The sequence below is a fragment of the Oryzias latipes genome, chromosome 5 (genome assembly GCF_053564925.1).
Source record: "Oryzias latipes strain Hd-rR chromosome 5, Olatipes_Hd-rR_3.1".
In the NCBI taxonomy this organism is placed as follows: Eukaryota; Metazoa; Chordata; class Actinopteri; order Beloniformes; family Adrianichthyidae; genus Oryzias; species Oryzias latipes.
In genome coordinates this window covers 30,756,838-30,770,867 of record NC_136241.1, presented here as the reverse complement: position 1 = coordinate 30,770,867, position 14,030 = coordinate 30,756,838, and the positions used below count along the sequence as shown (strand labels likewise).

Here is a 14,030-nt window from a genome sequence, read left to right as displayed (position 1 = left end):
CCCTTTCCTTTCTGTTATTTTTCATCTTTTGGACAACCCTGTCTTTGCAAAGCAAGCATATGCCTAACTGTACACAATCGCCCTCTTTTTATATATAAAATAAAGTCCCTGTCCTAGCAGTGGTTGTCTGATCACTTGTTATGGAGTTAATTCAGTCTCAATAATCAGAAATGCACACAACCGGTTTTACAAATGCACACGCTCCGATTCACAAATGTCATTTTATGCAAACGTGAAAAATAAATTCGGAAATACACACCCTGTGTTTCACAAACACACAGATTGTGTTTCACAAATGCACACTAAATGTTTTACAAATGCACAATAAGTGTTTCTCACAAATGTGCACACTGTGTTTCACAAAAAACATTTTAGAAATTCACAATAAATGTATCAGAAATACACAGTAGGTGCTTCACAAACATGATTTTTAGGTACACATGTGATGTGAACTCACAGATCATTCGAATTGCAGAATGTGCATTCAAAATCCCGTTCTCGTTTGTAAATCTCCCCGTGTGTGTGAGAGATTTTTCTACGGTGAATATTGAGACTCATCTGACGGAGCGGGTCAACTAATGTCACCATTGTGAATCTGTCAATCAAACTCATCGGGAAAGCAGGCGGGTTCGCTTTTAGCCAATCGTATGGCCCCTTACACTTTACGCTTTCTGCGGGTGGCAAAAGCCCCGCCCATATTTGATTCTGTACCAGTCGGTCGTTAGCGTGTTAGCCTTAGCATGGCTTGTCGGTTTATTGCCTTCGGTTGTCAAAAATGACTGGCTTGTGCAACTTTTCAGTGGACCTGGGAGCAAGGCAACAGTGGTTGAATGCAGTTGACATTGAATCCATCGAACTCTGTACTGGTCATGAGATTTGAAATGAATGTTTCACTCGGGATTGTTTGTACGTTATTCTCTTAGCTTTCATGCTCGGTCATTTCAACACTCAGACACGGTTTTGATCATATGAAGGTGGAGGAGAAAAATCTTCAACTTCCACAGGTTTTGTGGAGAAACTGGCATCACTTTGCTCCGTACCACGCAGTGGGACTACATTACCTCAAGTTCATCTCACTGTCAATCCCAGATACCCAATATACACCTCCCCTGCTCAGCCCGAAGTCACTTTGCTTGACCTTAATTTTATTTTTTTAATAACTCAAATGTCATTGATTTTATATTGTAACCATATACATATACACCTCTTGGCCAGGTCACCCTTGCAAAAAAGATCCTCATCTCTCTGGGTTTTATAGCTGGTTAAATACTACACAACAAAAGATGGTCATAGAACAACAAAGTGCAAACATTCACCCTTTATTGCAGAGTAAAATTCAGTGAAAACATGGACAGATTAAAACATCAAAATTTAAGCAAATGTGGGATCTCTACTGATTTGAATTTTATTTAAACTGGAACTAATTTTCATAACTTCCTTACATACAATGAAGTCCCTTGAACAATACAGCAGTATTGATTTGAACTCTGTCTTGCCCCGCTCAGTCTCTCTTCTTCTGTATGTAATTATGTCGCCTAAATTAAGTTCTAAACACACTGGACAGTAAAGATGTAGGTCAACTCCCAAACGGTCTGAATTCCACAATGGATTGATGTCGTCTTGCAGTTCCAACATTTGTGGACCCAAAAGAGGACTGTCCCATACCAGGACATTGATCCCAGGATGAGGTTCAGCCATGGATCCACTCTCCTCCCGTTCAATCTCTGGAAACAGCATACCCTGACAAAAAAAAAATATATATATATATACTGTTTATGAACAGCACTGTTTTTTTTGTGTTTTAGATTATGTAGGAACAGTGACCGACTAATAATAACTTATATTGTTGCTTGCAGGCAGACCTCATATCTCCATAACTGTTTATAATTTGCAAATAAGTGAACCTTAACAAAGTAGTGACATTAGTACATCTGATGGCTCATAATGCCATGCATTGTGATGCATTTTGAACTTGCAGATGTGCTATTATTCCTACAAACAAACAATTTAGGGAAATTGTTTGCACCACACAACAATAATCCTTTTCATTCATTTTCGATGAATATTCACTGTAGTCATTATGATTTCATGATACTCTTCTTGATACTTTCCACTTTAGTCAAACTGCACACAAATCAGTTGTCCAGTACAGTGAGATTAAATAAAGCATTTACCCGGGGATCAGAAACAGGGTTCTGGGTCAAGCCCAACTGCCACAGCTGATTTGGTGTCATGCTTTGCTCCGTCCTGATTGGATGGCTGTCCCACGCGTCACTAAAGACATCCAAACTGGCCTGAATGCGTGGTAGAAAAATGTAATGGCAGCAGAATACGTGATGTGACTGATATTGAGCAAGTCTTGGTCCTCAAGAGAGTGCAGGATGTTGTAATATAAACCAGTAACACTCACGAAGACATCACACCAGAGGAGCTCAATCCTGTATTTGGAAAAAAGCAAAAAGAAATATTATATTGTCAGATTTATTTTTAATACATCATTCACTTTTATGTATCAGGGCTCCAGACTAACTTTTTTCACTAGGAGCATAGTGGCCCCTAACTGAAAATTTTAGGGGCACAACCAGAAAATTTAGGGGCGCATACCGTAAATCAACATTCTAACCAAATCTACTAATTTCCACTGTATTACAAATAAATACTTTAACAATAGATGCAGAAATTTCAATGTGCTGTTTCTAATTCAGTGTCATATTTTATTCTGCACTTTTGAAGATGCAACATGAAGGTAAACTGACATCACCATCGCTGTCACGACAGTACAACTAAGTAAAAAAAAATACCATACTTAAAATAATAATAAAATAAAAAAAAGTTTTTAGTAACAAGTGATTACCGTAGTAACCTTTCGTAATTTCACAGTTTCAAACAATACTTAAATGTATGTAAACATTAGAGGATGGAAATTCATGTTGGTGACACCAAATAGGTTCAGCCAAGATGCACAATAAGCGTGTTTGAGATCACCCAGATGGACGCAACACTGCACAGATCACCTGGTGTGTGACGTATATTTTTGTTTTTGCTCCAACATCACCTGTCAATCAAAACAAAAATATCACGAGAAAGGGGTGAGAGCAAGACACCAATCAGAGCGAACGCAGCTGGAAATTTAGTATTGAATTGACTAAAAGCTGCCCTACAGACTAAAAAACAATGCATTATGGGACATGCGTCCTGATGGGTTTTTTGTAGTTCACTGATCAATTAAAATAATTTAAAATACCAACTGATTAAAAAAAGGCTACATCCATTACAAAACATTAAAATAATTATAAAAGATGTAATATCACAGATCATACTTAGGGGGAGAGGCATATTAAAACGAAATTGAATGTTAAGGACAACTCCTAATTCCTGGTCTCTTTCAGTCTCGCTGCAGCTTCGATTTCATGCAAGTTTGAGACCCCTGCTGTACACTCTGGCACTAGTACACTAGCTGCAGGTCGGAAGAACGAATCAATAGTTCGCTTGCTCATAGCTCAGACGCACATATCAGGTTGTGATGATATTTGTCTCCGTTTCCTTCCCACAGATGTTTACGCGCGCTCGATTATCTCTAGGCCCCGCCCCTCCACATATTTTAGCCACTTGCAGTGACTTTCCCTATTCTTCTCACACGCATTGGCCGCCTCAGGCATCACTCAATGAAACGCGAGTGTGTGCTCGCGTGTGCTCCAGTCTCATGAGTATTCGCGCGAGTGTGTGTGTCTGCCTGCGTGCGTGTGCGCTCGCGTCTCATTGATGATTTCATCTCTCATTTCATCGATCATTGACGTGCTCCTTTCATGTTTAATGTATAAAAAATACGGAGGGTGGAGGAAGCAAATTTACTGGTCGCACATGTGCGACTGGGTGTAAAATTCAGTCGCACACTCAAATTTTGGTCGCAACATGCGACCAAATGGACGCAGTCTGGAGCCCTGTGTATATATTAAAGCTTCTAAAACTAGGTTCAACTCACCGTTGATTGTGTGTACACTTTTCCCACAATGAAGCCGTTTGTGTCAGTTGTACGTACTGTGAGCATTAACTCGGCTATGCCCACATTTCTCCTCCGTGATCTCCTCTCACCCTGACAATAACATGAAAATCATGTCTCAAACACATAATTACAAATGCATCGCCAATACGGTACACATCAGTTTAAAATGTAATGTTCTTATGTACGTTGCCAATAAGTAGAATTTCTAGGTTAAAAAAATTGCAGGAGTGGGTTACATGTATCACTGGGGAAAAAAATGAGGTGAGAGAGACTGTTAAGGGGGGGGGTAAATGTTATTCATGAGGGGAAAGTTTTAGAGTTGCCTTTGTTTATGGAGAGGAGTCTAAAAAAAGTTATTTTATTTTTGTACAAATAACCAAGTACTTATACTGCCTGATATGTGAATAAAATATTTCTTTATGAATAACATGAATACCTCAGAGGAAAGCCATAAACGTTCACAGCGTCACTGAAGAAGGCCAAGTCTGCACAGTTGTTGTCTGCTATCTTCTCAGGTACAAGATCTATGGAATACAAGTACAAATAATTTCAACTGACAGATATTTACAGCGGCAAAAATGCTAAATTCCCAATTGACAGGTAAAACAGTAATACAATAGGATGATAAAATATGAAATAGAATAGAATAGAAGGGTATTTAATAATCCCTGAGGAATTTTTTTTTAAATGGCCATCTTAAAAAAACACATAAACACACATGCATTACAAATAGAAATATCACAAAATAAAAAGATTGATAAAAAAAGGTAAATAATTGGAAAATCAGTGGGTAAAATTAAAAGAAATTACTTGTAAGATGCCCTGCCAGAGAGTTGTATTGCCTGATGGCACGAGGAACAAAAGATTGTCACGCTGTCACGCTTCAGTAATTCCTAGAGAATAAATAAAAACACAACAAACATGGATTAGATCATTTAGCTGTCTGATCTTAAATTACATAATTTTCAAATATATGAAAGGGGAATTTTTTAAAACACTCTTGCTATGATAACTTGAGCTTGTAGTAAAGAACACCTTTAAAAAAAAATCAGAGACAAGACACTGATCACAGGAAGCCTGTGAGTAATACTTACAGTAACTTCTACTCTAATCACTGTTGACAGCTGATTTCTCCCATCCACCCTTTCTGTGACTACTTATTGACTACAAAACAGCCTAAAAACATAATGTTTGGGATTCTTGTCATTACGTCATTGGAAGTAAAGAGATACGGGGATTTTAGTGGCTGTCACTCTGACACAATCTCACAGGGCTGGTCATCACAATGAATACGGGTTCTAACGTTAGAAACTTAATGAGGCTTCTTTCATTCAACAGTGGATTCATGTCTGTTATATTTAAAAAATGCCGTTTTCATGATTGTCACATGAATTAACTTCTTTGCACAGTCGACCCCGTCTTAAAGTCTGGGTTGTGAAAATGCTGTGTCTAACTTTAACCCGGATCGCGTTTACATAAAGGCAGCACATGGAACAACTAGCTAGTTAGCATAGCATAGCATCAGTGTTTAAACAAATCGCCGTCTCCAAATCAATACTTTTTATTAAACTTTCTTTGCTGCTGTAAATCCGGCATGCTTTTCCCCTTAGTTCTATCTGAATCATGTTAAGAACCTACAGATCATTGGCTATAGACGCTAGCTTGAACCGACACCGGCTTGAACTTCACTCACTCTCACAGGCAGACACAACTTGCACAGGCTAAGCAAAACAAAGCTGAGCTAATTTGCGGTGGGGGTACTCTGCAAACGACTCGGCTGCAGTGTTCATAAAGCATTCACACATGTCACTTGGCAAAGGAGAACGCTTCAACTTAGTATTCAATAGCATTACAGGACGTACGACGAGGGAATGATCAAATAAATGCATTACTTACGGGCTGAGACTGATCCCGTTCAGAAGACCTCTCCGCCATGTTTGCCGCCCGCGTCCTTTCAACTGCTGTGCTGAACAGCTCCCTCCCTCGTCACTTTGAAAGTGAGGAGTGTAAGGGACCATTCGATTGGTTAAAAGCGAACCCGCCTGCTTTCCCGATGAGTTTGATTGACAGATTCACTAGCCAATGGTGACATTAGTTGACCCGCTCCGTCAGATGAGTCTCAATATTCACCGTAGAAAAATCTCTCACACACACGGGGAGATTCACAAACGAGAACGGGATTTTGAATGCACAGTCTGCAATTCGAATGATCTGTGAGTTCACATCACATGTGTACCTAAAAATCACGTTTGTGAAGCACCTACTGTGCATTTCTGATACATTTATTGTGAATTTCTAAAATGTTTTTGTGAAAAACAGTGTGCACATTTGTGAGAAACACTTATTGTGCATTTGTAAAACATTTAGTGTGCATGTGTGAAACACAATCTGTGTGTTTGTGAAACACAGGGTGTGTATTTCCGAATTTATTTTTCACGTTTGCATAAAATGACATTTGTGAATCGGAGCGTGTGCATTTGTAAAACCGGTTGTGTGCATTTCTGATTATTGAGACTGAATTAACTCCATAACTTGTTGCCATGGTGATAGTGCTGATGCTGAGTGTGAGACCAGCAATGTCCTCCTTCCTAAAAGATAAATCTTCAAACAGCCATGCTTATCACAACCAACAGCACACACATCAACCATGGGGGAGTCTTTTGTTTCTGTCGGAACGTTTAGAAAACTCTTTCTGTCTGCGGTCGGTCGGTCTGACTGACTCAGACTTTCTTACTCAGCTTTTAGATTTGTTTTTTTTTTTGGTTCAAATGGTTTCCCCCACTGAAGAGAAGTGAGATTAAAGGCCACGCTTTCTCGCTGCGACCACAACAGAGAGGAGGCAGACGCACTGACATGTAGAGAACCAGCTGAAAGTACAGAACAACAAAGGACCATTTTGGAACTTTTGAGGGAGGGAAGCAGTCTTTTGTGTATTTATGGGTTGGGTATTTTTTTTTAGTTCATAAACCAACAAAAGATAAACACAACTCAGCTCTCTGTAGGAGTATTCATTTCGGGGGGTTTTCTGCATCAGGTCATAAATCTGCATCATAGATAAATAGATAGATAGATAGTATTTTTTTTAAGTCAACCCAAATCACTACATTTAAAAAGATGTTAGGGTTTTGCCAACTCTTCTGCATGTGAGTCTGAATTTAGCCACTAGATGGAGCTATTTTCTTGCTTCAAATACTTTAAGCCTTTAGATCTTTGTCATTTCAAAACAAAACAAAAAAACTTTGACAGACACTGAATGATCATGGCCGGCTCCTTCAGGAATGCCATCTGCTGAAATATAAATCACTAAATTTCTCATAATTTGACTGTTATCTGAGTCATCCTTGTGCCTAATCTCACCTTTGACCTGATGTGTGTTTGTGTTCATCAGACTGCAGCTACACCTGCCACCTGGAGTGTGAGAGCCAGGTCCAGCTTGATTGCAACCAGAGAGACAGACAACCAGGAGAAACTCGGTCTCCCACAAACCTTTGCACCAGACCTCACCATAAGGTACGAACTTTCAGATTAAAAGCCTTTTTGAGAGCAGAGAGTGAGAGAGAGAGAGACGGTGGTGGAGAAGATGTGAAGATGACAAAGAATTAGGTCATGATTATTTTCAACCTGCATCCATCATCTGTCCTTCTAAAGATGTGACCATCATCGGTAATCATTTCTTCTGCTTAGCTTTGTATTTTTGCATCTTTTTATTTTCCTCTTGTGATTTTTTTTTTTTTTTTTTTTTTTTTTTTTTTACTCCTGGGGCTCAGCATCCTCCTCCCCCTCTCCTCCGTATATCCATTTATCACCCCCTCTCTTTTATTTTTCTTCTCTTTTTCACCTGTTTTTTATTTGTACTCGACGTTGAATCATAAAGTCCTCTCATGCCTGGGTTTTTAAAATAGACGGAAAACATTTATTATTCTGGTTCATTTTATTCTCTGCAATAAAGAATCCACACTTTCAATAAAACCCAAACTACTTTATCTCAGATTTTCATGAAAAACGGTGTGAGGTTTTGCTCATGTTGTTCCACTGTTGCATTGTGGGTCAGTACAGTGAAGATGCAGCCTCTCAGCACAGCAGCTCTCTTTGTGGAAAGCTCTCCTCCCACACACTGTGGTCCTGCACAACCCACTCAAGCCTGCAGCAGCGCGTTGGCAGATATTCCTCACCGCCGGCCAGATTAGACTGAATGAGAGGAGCTGGTAGTCGGCCATAAGTAGTACTACGCTTGCAGATAGTATGAATGCACTGACAGTCTGCTCTGCGACATGCTACTCATGACAAGTGAAGAGGGAGATGATGGAGGTTCATGTCTTTTATTGTTCTATTGTCTGTGCAAATATTTACATCCATACTTAAAACCATATACTGAGAAAAGAAGGTTAGCTTTTAAAAATACAGAAATTCATATCCGCTTCCATCCACAGTCACAGACATGCAGCCGGGTTACAAGCTAGCTGTTTATGGAGCCGTTTGTTGTCTTCAGTATTGACATATTGATGCAAATGAGCACAATCTACAAGCAAAAAGGCAATGATGAAACAACCGCATCCCAAACACATTTGTCATTATTTCCCTCCAAACAAATGACATAATCCATTACAATGCAGATGGAGAAAATGAGGGGAATTCAGCAAACACGGTTGACATGTGACATGAATGCAGCGCCAGTCTCAAATCATTTCCCGCAGCCTCGTCTCCCTCGTTTTATGCATGCTTTTTTCGTTTTATTGTTACTTTGTGTTTGCCTCAGCAAAAATTGATCCTCTTTGGTCCCTGCTGCAGCGGCACTCACAATCAGCACACTGACCAGGTTTTATTGACTTGAAGTCAGGAGAAAATATGTCTTCTGTGTGCATGTGTGTGTGGGTGTGTGTGTGTGTGGGTGGGTGTTGGGAGCATCCCACCCCCTGCTCACTCCCCGAGTGATTGCACTGACGGAGGTGAGAAGCATGCATTAACTCTGGCACTGAATCAAAGGTGAAATGCAGACGCAACCCGTAAAGTCTTGACTGCATTGGATCAAAAGTCGTGTAGCAGCAGCGGCGGCGGCAGCATCTGTTCGGACACACGGTTCATCAATCTTTTAGTTGATGTGGTATCAGCTGCTTTCTGACGAGGGGTGAGGGGGGGCAGTGTGTGCGGTCGGTATGAGGTTAGAGGTCACCTAATCTCTTTTTCTCATTTCAACCCTTTAGCATTTTCCTTATCTCCTCTTTAGGAGCACAAACCCACCACCTCCTCCTTTGCAAATAAGCAGAAACGTTTACTCCATCACACTCCCTAAAGCGTTTTTTCTATACAGTCTAGTCCTAATTGTGATTTAGCTCCACATAAAAGCTCCATTTAAAGTCAGACTCCAATCATTTTTTGATCTATTTTCAAATCTTTCCCAGTGGTCTTTTTATTCAGGTTACGTTGTTTTCTGCCAAAACAAAACAAAAAACTGTGTTGTTTTCCAGGACATAGTTTCTGCAGAGCGGCAGGAGTTCAGTAGAAATTCACCTCTAAGGTGTGGGTGGAACTGTTGGCGAGGCGTAAGGCTACCCTCATTTCCCATCATCCCTCTGTTTACACGTTATCCTGCTAGCTTACAGTCCCTCACACCCAATATTACCGGTGCAAAAAAAAATGGCGAGCAATATTGGAGCTATCCAGCTAGGGATAATATAAGGAAAACTCGCGATTTGCGATGTTAATAATCAACATTGGGATGACGATATAACTGGCGATATATGAATAAATATATATTATCCTTTTCACTGCTACAGTTTAGTTTAAATAAGAGTCAACATAACTTAAATTATACTCTGAATGACCCTCTGCATAGGAGGCGAGCATCTAACAAAGGGGCTCCATCCGATTGGTCGACAACGTGAAGGAGTCCATCCGATTGGTCAAATGCTTAAAGGGATTTATTGGATTCACTAAATACTTCAAGCTGCTTTCAAGATTGTTTTAGCAAGTCAAGTCAACTTTATTTAAAGCTGACCAAAGTGCTTAACAACGCAGGGTAAACACAAAACAACAAACTAAAACAAACAGCATAAATTCAATAAAAAATAAATAAAACCAATTAATACATCCACTCTCACTGAGTTAAAAGCCAGGGAGAAAAAGTGAGTTTTTAACTTGGATTGAAAATCATTCAATAGCAGATTAATCACAATTTTTAACTATAAATCTGCGATTTATTGTGCAGGCCTACATCCAGCTGGACAGTTTTCAGCCATTTATCCAAGACGTACATGGATCTATTTGTCTGTTGATGCATTGGAATAGAGCGGAGCAGGGAGCCTTTGGCAATTGTTCTTTGTATGTAACAACTACAAGCAGAATTTTTTTTATTTGCTCCTGATTCACATCGATTTGAATAAAGAAATACACAGAAACACAGTTTAAGGCTCTATTTTCTTTATACACGTCCTCCATCATTGGGAAAATGCCACAAGAGCGTGTTATAAGATGATCTTCATCTGACTGGGTCTTTAATGCTTTTGAGTACCGACTGCATGCTGCATCAGAGCAGCCATATTTCCCAGTCTCTCTGTCCCTTCCTGTCTCGGCTGCTCTCACGTATGCAAAGCAGGAGCTGCCAGCCCTCGCGTCTGCCGCTCATCAGCATCGCTCTTTCTGTTTGCCCATGCCTCGCCCCGTCTATGGCTCTGGGCTTCTGTGAGAGGAAGTGGCTGTGCTCTGCAGGGTGCAATCGCTTTCAGGAGGAAAAAGAGAGAGCGTGCTTACTGAGAAGGGGGAGGGTTCTTGCAGTCTGATAACACACTCAACCACAGATGGTCGAGGGAGGTATCGAGGGACTGAGGGAGGAAAGTGAGTCAAAAGACGGGTAGGGAGGAGTGGCGTGAGAAAGAGAGGAGCTCCAGTAGAGGGGAATCAGCCTCTAGTAGTTTTGCCAAAGCAACAGACGGAGAAGGATACCGTCTAATCGATGCTGCCGGGAAATCTACTCCTCTGCTTGGACTCCGCTCCAGGCACAGATGGATACTTCCTCAAGCACAGGAGCTGAGCTGCAGCAGCACAGAGCTAGTCTGAGCCAGGATGTGGTTTTGCACGCATGCCGTTTTTAGTTGGTGGGTATAACAGGTGCTCTCAGGTGAACAGAGTTAACTTGAAACCCTCCTGTAAACTGACTCTGCCACGACTCGCCTCTAAAGCCAGTGAAGAGAGCTACACTGTGGAAGAAGAGCAGATGACTTTGGGCTGGATTTGACATCAGAACGTCCTCATGCTCATTTTCGTAAGGAGGAAGTGACACGTCTGTGCTCGCTTTTGTGTTTCCTGGTCTCTTCTCCGGTGACGCTGAGAGTGCCGAATCCGAGTTCACCTGCTTGGTCCTGACAGGTGGGTCTGGCACTCGGTGGATGCGACGCCAGTGGAGGAGCGCGGACTTTTTCTGGATCAACGGACAGTTGGAGGGGTTTGGATCCGGACTTTCAAATCCGTTTTTAGAGACAATTCAGCACTTCCTTTAGCTGCCATCGTGCCGCTCTGGTGCCAGAAGCAATACTCGTGAAAGTCTTCATGACCGTCAACACGGTGCCGACCCCCTCCATGACCAGTAGCAACAGCATGAGCAGCGGGTACTGCAGCCTGGATGACGAGAGCGAGGATTTTGGTTTCTTCACCGCCAAGACTTCGTTCTTCCACAGACCCAAGCATGCAGTCAAGGTATTCACCATGTGATGGGTGACACTGTGGCCTCAAAATTCACTGCTTTGGTTGGTGTTGGGTGTTTCGGTGTGTCTAGGATGAGAAACAAGTGCAGTTTCTGACAAAAGGCTTGTAGTCTGAAAGCAGAAGTCAAGAGAGGAAGTGGTGGTGTAGCTGAAGTAGGCCTAGAGGTGTGTAGGAAGGGGTTATCGTCCTGCGTCTGCATTGTGTAACGCTGATCTCACAGTTTGCTCATCACACTTGATGTTGCAGGCTGAGAACATCATGCAGAGGAGGAAGCTGAAGGCTTCATCTTGCAGGCTCAGCGACGTTGCTGTGCTTCTTAAGCGGCAGCATTAATGATCCTCGCCAGCAGACGCCATCATGGTTTCATCGCCACAATGAGGGGGAGAGGTTTCTGTTGAAACAAGGCTGATCATTTGGCTTTGGTTCATGTGTGCTTGTTCGTGCACACACTATACGCAATTACTTTACTGATACTTTGCAGTTACCATGGCAACTCTGGGTTTTGTTGGCACTCCCAACACTTCCTGAGCCTTTGCCTTGCATTTGCATTCAGTGGCTCTACATGTTCAGCTCTGATTGACCTATGAAGCTGAGGTTGGGCCTGAAATGGGCGAAATGTAGATGCCTGCGTGGGGAGGAGTGTCATCTTCAGGCCTCGTCTCCCTCTGTCCTCGTCTCGCTCTCTGCTTGGTGTCTGACTCGCTTAGGACATCATCTTTGAATAATTGAGCAGCTGCATTGTCCAAGAGCTCTAAGGTTAGCTAATCAGGCCTGACGGCCTGTAAGGTGACGTGAAGCTGTGTCACCAGAGAATCAAAAGGCGAGATGTGTGAGATGTGACTCAAGAGGTCACAGGAGGAAACAACTCGCAGTCTTCTCTGCTTCACAGTCACAGAAACGTTTAAATATTAAAGAGACCATGCAAGGATCTGCATAGTGTGATGAGAATAGACAAGTGAGAGGTTTCATACCAAGCTAAATAGCTTTTTCTTGGTTGTTCAGCCGTTTGTGTGGATTTTATAAATAATTGTGTATTTAAACACACCTGGAGCTCAGATTCTCTTCTCCTTATGAATTATTTCCAGAGTTTGGTCTGACTTGAGTAGTCAGATTTTTAAATTCCCACTCCAACTACATTATGATTTAGTTTCAAAGCGTTACCTCTGGTGTTTTTATTATGATTATGAGGATTTTAGCCAAAATTAAAAAAAAACTGTCATTTTTTGAGACATATTTTTTGCAGAGCGGCTGGAGTTCATTAGAAATTCGCCTCTCTTGTGGGCGGGTCCGTTGGTGCGGAAGTGATTTCCCATCATCCCTTTGTTTGCACTCTTTCCCGCTAGCTTACAGCCCCTCACAGCCCGAGCGTAGCATTAGTGGTGCAGCAAAAGCTGTGAGCATCATTAGAGCTTTTCAGCTGTTTAGAGCCAGATTCCAGCTCAGACGAGGAGAACAGAGACGATAATGAATCTGTTTGTTTGCACGTTGATGCATCAGAATGGAGCGGTGCGGGGAGACTTTGGCCCGCCCATTTCAATTGCTGCGTCTCAACCGAGAGCGGGTTTTTATCTGCTCCTGATCCGTCACAACTTGAGTAAAGAAATACTCGGAAATGCAATTTTAATCTTTAAATTCAACAGAAATGTCCTACATCATGAAAGAAATGCTACAAGAACATGTTAAAAACTCTATTTTCATTGGAGTTGGTCTTTAAGTGTCCCTTTCTGCTGCTGCTGATGAGCTTCTTCAGAAAGCAGAATGCTCACACATACTGAGAGTGAGGTGGGTTCACTCAAAACCGCCATAATGGAAGAGGGACAGTCAGGCTGAAACAAACTATGTTTTATACCCAGAAGAATTATTATTCTGATTATGAATCAGATTATTCTCAACACTAAGTTTCTTTCAGAATCAATAAAAACACTTTTTTCACTGATTTGCAAACTTCCACTCTATCTTTTTCTATTAACCCTTTAGCTCCAGTGTTTACATTCTTTCCATTACCGTAACTCTTCAATCATTTACACAGAAGAGCAGCCTTGCGCTGATATGCAACACTTTCCGTCAGAAAAGCTGCTTTTCTCCGCGTCAGACGCATCTGATTCACGTTGATCGCACAAATGGTCGAAGAGTTATGGGATGTCAAAGAGCGTGTGTGATTTAGGTGCTGACATCTCCAGTGTTAAAGAATATGCAGTATCCTTATTCCACATTGTAGTGATGCACAATGTTTTATTGTTACTGACATCTCACACACCTGCAAACACCTGTTAGAAGATACTGACATTTCAAAATAAAAGCTTGTTTTTAGAGAATAGAATAAATGGAG

The 14,030-nt window shown here is 41.4% G+C and overlaps 1 protein-coding gene and 1 long non-coding RNA gene across 7 annotated transcripts in view; one reads left to right on the top strand and one right to left on the bottom strand.

The window, feature by feature from the left end:
• Window positions 1-14,030, top strand: part of rassf5 (Ras association domain family member 5) — a 33,469-nt gene that overhangs the window by 11,861 nt on the left and 7,578 nt on the right. For 2 of the 4 annotated variants that reach the window (XM_023955223.2, XM_023955224.2), the window contains exon 2: window positions 7,392-7,513. In XM_023955223.2, coding sequence (XP_023810991.1) covers window positions 7,392-7,513 — 122 coding nt within the window. Of the gene's footprint in view, window positions 1-7,391; window positions 7,514-10,809; window positions 11,693-14,030 lie in introns of those variants that run through there. The other 2 variants (XM_023955225.2, XM_023955226.2) reach the window with 2 other exon arrangements.
• On the bottom strand, window positions 1,304-6,033 carry LOC144992214 (uncharacterized). 3 transcript variants are annotated; one of them, XR_013656090.1, is made up of 7 exons: window positions 5,900-6,033; window positions 4,814-4,896; window positions 4,440-4,527; window positions 3,983-4,093; window positions 2,411-2,438; window positions 2,175-2,294; window positions 1,304-1,740 (listed from the first exon to the last, which is right to left on the bottom strand). It is a non-coding gene; the product is annotated as an uncharacterized LOC144992214 (long non-coding RNA). The 3 variants fall into 3 exon arrangements; XR_013656092.1 differs by having other exon boundaries at window positions 4,440-4,510; XR_013656091.1 differs by lacking the exon at window positions 3,983-4,093.